Raw genomic sequence first — 3779 nt, forward strand, 5'->3', positions numbered from 1 at the left:
GCAAGACCACAGGCAGAACACCACTGAGGGACACGGACACCATACACCAGTGCAAATCACAGAGTTGTCTCCTACCTTCACGAAGCAGTAATAGTGTCCTGCCTGGCAGCTGGACCCTTCATGTACCAGGACGGCATACAAGGAATAGAGGAGTGGTTCTCCAGGGGCTTGAGACATGTATGCGGCAAGGTCCAGAGATTCCGGATACTGCACAACCTAAAGAGAGACCAAGAAGACCCCCAAATTATCCTGAGAGTCTTCAGGAAGCAGCCTGAGAAAACCTGGCCAGCAAACCCAGGCTAGAGGCATAGAAACAGATCTTCTCAGTTCATCCAAACCAGGTGTTGCCATTTCATCACTGCAGTGGCAGAAAACTGTTGTTGGCCAAAGCAGCTCTTGACGAGCACAGGAAAGGGCTTGTCTTCACATTGGCACTTTCCTCTTAGCACAAGGGAAAGAGCAAGGCATAGCTATTGCCTTGATTTTTCTTAGATGGCTGCACTCGATAGCTGTGGTGTGCAGACATGAACAACTTCCAAAAAAGGATTCTCCTTCAGGAAAGGTCTCCTTCCAAGCAGACAAAGTTGCAGTGCACTTGTGTCCATACCTTGCTAATCTTTCTGCCAGAGAAAGCATCAAATCTCTTCAAGCAGACTGTCAGGACATTGGAGGAGCGATGAATTGTAAGCCTCTTGGATGCAGTGGCCAGCTGTTGACACCTTGAAAGAAGCACAGACCCAACTGTTGCAACCCATCTTCTCCCCACTCTGCCCCCCACCCCTGTAGGGCTGAGTTAAGGCTTGTTTTGCCCAGCTATCGTGCGCACAGGTTTGCTTTTCAGACCCCTTAAGCCCACACGCTCTCACCGAAGGTAGCTTCGGTCTGAGGTGGCTCATTTTGGAGAGCAGCAGTCTGCAGTCTTTACAAGACCAGACCTAGGCATGACACTGTTCAGAGAGCCGGCAGGGGCTGCTGCTGCTGCTGCAAGGACTGAGGTCTCCTGCACAGAGACGCAAGCATCCAAAAAGCCTTGGCAATTAAAGGGTTGTTTGGTTTCTTGAGGAAGCTGCTGTTGCCAAATCCCTGCCCAGAGCTCCTCCTTGCTTTGGCTCCCCACTGCATATGGGACCTGTCTTTTCCCTTCTGGCCCTAGGAGTAGTTCAGTGGGCAGCTTCCTAGCTAGGAAGGTTGACCACCTCCTGGGCAGACGATGCCAGGAATAAAATTCTCATGAAAGCTTTCCAAATATTCAGGCAGAAGAGAAAAATTTACCCATCTTAGAAATAAATGTGTTCTTTTCCAAGTTCCAGATGATTCGGGTGGATTAGTTGTACGGGGAAGGAAAAAAAAAAGAAAAAAACCCCATGCTGTCTCATGACTGGGTTTCTCAATGAAGTTGAAACATAACTGGTGCTCCCAGACATGCAATACCCTAACCCAGTATCTGCTAGGAAGATGTCATTAGTAATAATCTTACTTGCTACATTTATAGCCATTTTCGCCGTCCAGCTGCTCAGGTTTGACAAAGTCTTCCAGAGCTGCAGTGACAGTTGAGGCTGCCTGGATGAGAAAGAAAGGAGAGCACTAAGCTCCTGGAAACTCAAAATCCCAAGAAATAGCTGCCCGTGTGGTACCAGCGTTATCCCAATAAGCAGCTACCCCTGGGCGGTACCAGAGCTGCCTGTGGTACGCATGGGCAAAAGTAGCAAAAGCAATCAACCCCATCCGTCCAGCAATCAGACGCCTATTGAGGGAGTCCAAAGCAGGGTGGCCTGACAGTGTCATTGTGGCTGCAGATACCATCCTTACTCTTTGCCCAGCTGACACCCAGCACCCAGCACAGGCAGACCATTTAGAGGGCTTCCAGAGAAGGAGCCCAGAAGCCTGGTTCCCTTCCCATCCCCTACCAAGCTCTGGCGTGGTAACAGCCCACAGTTTTAAGTCAACGGAGTTAACTGGAGATAACCTCGGCCCCCTGCAGGGGCCTTGAAACCTTTTGCACCACAATTTCCAAACATCTTACCTGGATATCCAAAGCAATATCAAGGAATGCCTCGTAGGTGTCGGAAACGGCTTTGCAGCTCAAGCACGTTACTGGAAGGCAAAGAGAAATGCTTCTCAGGTTGGGAAGGAGGCTAACTGTGCCCATTTCAATGCCCAACACGTACTGCTTTGGAGACACTGGACACAACTGCTGCGTACTAGAAGCTGTCTACCACAAAGAGAGAAAGAGCCACAGACCAATCGAAGGCCAGTAATATTTGTAAAAAGTACCTCTCGATCTTAGAAAGCCCCCAAATATTTGATGGACGATGGTAGTTGCTTGAGAAGAGATGTCCAAGCTGGAAAGAAATGGTAAGGCAGAGAGTTATCTCCTCCCAGAGTTTTGCTTTGTCTGAAAACCCTGGGCATCGGGTTTCCTTGATGGGAGTACACCAAGGAGTCCAAAGAGCTCAGGAGCATGGAAGAGGTAATTTGCTTGTGCTTACTCGCTGCTTCCCCTCGGACAAGCTCTCTGCATGGCATCGACAGTGTAGCGTAAGAACTCGTGGGCGTCTTCCTGCATGCCAAGCCGCAAATGTTCTCCTATTCCTAAGAAAGAAGAAGTTAGTAGCTGTCTCCTGCAAGAAGGGAAGAAAGCATGTAAAAGCACCTGAAATGCCTTACGTGTGAGGACACTGAGGACAGCCCAAGGCTGGATGGCCCTGGCTGAAGCATGCAGGACCCCGTTAACGTGCGCTTCCATTATGCACATCATGCAGAAGCCTTGCTGGCCACCTGAAGAGGGAGGGAGGGAGGGAAGCTTCTCAGGTTAGCAAAATATCCATAGCAGTGGGAAACTTAATGAAGATCTTGAAATTAGAAGATAACAGTCTCCAGTCCCCTTCTCCCAAGGTGCCAATGTCCCAACAAGCCCGGGCCATTTTAGTGCATAGAAAACTTTCTTCAGGGGGATGCTTAAGTGACAGCAGTTTTCTGTGCAATAAGCAAAGAGAGTTGAACTGTCAGGAACAGGGACCGAGACCTGGGGCTAGAAAGTGGTGCCCTTCTGAAGGTGAACGTACCTAGAGAGGACAAGAGCCTTCTAGGCTTGAGCGTTCAAAGAACACCACTCAGGGGGCTGACAAAGAAGGGCTGCTTTTCTCCTCAATCAGATTCCAGATGCTGGGAATCCTTGGGAAGTGCCCAAGAGATTTACAAGGAGATGTTCATGAAAGTACTCACATGACCGGCTGTGCTCACGCGAGAGCAGGTAGTTGGCCAGAGGGGGTGTGTACGTCAGGCACTGCAGGACGGAGTTGAGGTAGCACGTATTGCCCAGGTTGTGGAGTCCTGCTCCAGCTCTCTGTCTTTGCTTCCAGTCCATGCAAATTTTCTCCAGGGGAAAGAGGATGCGTTGTGGCAGAGCCATTCCCTTGGCAAGGACTGCAGGGAAATGACATTGGAAAAGAGATGAGACGATGCTGTTGTATGAGAGCCTATTTTGAAAGTCGACTTCTGTAGAGGAGCACCCAGGTAAACCGGCTCTAACCTCCAACAGAGAAACGTCGGGGGAAGCCTAACACTGCCATTGGCATTTCCTGGTTAAGAAACAGTTTTGGAAAAGAGTCTGCTCCCCTGCTTACTTTGCTGAAAGTCCGACAAACCCACACTCTGATTTCTGTGCCTCGGGCTGCCTTCCTTTCCCTCTAGACTCTTGAGCCAGCTTATCAGGTCAAGTCTTCCCTTTTCCTGATTGTAACTTGATGAAAAGAAGCAAGTCCCTAGCCCAGAAGGTA

The 3779-nt window shown here is 49.6% G+C and overlaps 1 protein-coding gene across 1 annotated transcript; it reads right to left on the minus strand.

The window, feature by feature from the left end:
• Window positions 1-1473: 1473 nt before the first annotated feature.
• LOC148051811 (ubiquitin carboxyl-terminal hydrolase 17-like protein 6) lies at window positions 1474-3367 on the minus strand. Its single transcript, XM_087735285.1, has 6 exons — window positions 3226-3367; window positions 2668-2778; window positions 2490-2592; window positions 2275-2342; window positions 2024-2094; window positions 1474-1560 (listed from the first exon to the last, which is right to left on the minus strand). The coding sequence occupies exons 1-6, from the start codon at window positions 3365-3367 to the stop codon at window positions 1474-1476; spliced, it is 582 nt and encodes a 193-aa protein (XP_087591411.1).
• Window positions 3368-3779: the final 412 nt, after the last annotated feature.

The sequence above is a fragment of the Nipponia nippon genome, unplaced genomic scaffold, assembly GCF_047370975.1.
Source record: "Nipponia nippon isolate SJK-2023a ecotype South Korea unplaced genomic scaffold, ASM4737097v1 scaffold_54, whole genome shotgun sequence".
Lineage (NCBI taxonomy): Eukaryota > Metazoa > Chordata > Aves > Pelecaniformes > Threskiornithidae > Nipponia > Nipponia nippon.

Excerpts from the sequence above, each read along its gene's own strand:
- LOC148051811 (XM_087735285.1), bottom strand. The coding sequence starts at position 3,367 with ATGGACTGGAAGCAAAGACAGAGAGCTGGAGCAGGACTCCACAACCTG. Across the intron at positions 2,343-2,489 it reads TGTCCGAGGGGAAGCAGCGA|CTTGGACATCTCTTCTCAAG; the intron begins GTAAGCACAAGC and ends ATTTCTTTCCAG. Across the intron at positions 2,095-2,274 it reads GGGCTTTCTAAGATCGAGAG|TAACGTGCTTGAGCTGCAAA; the intron begins GTACTTTTTACA and ends TTTGCCTTCCAG.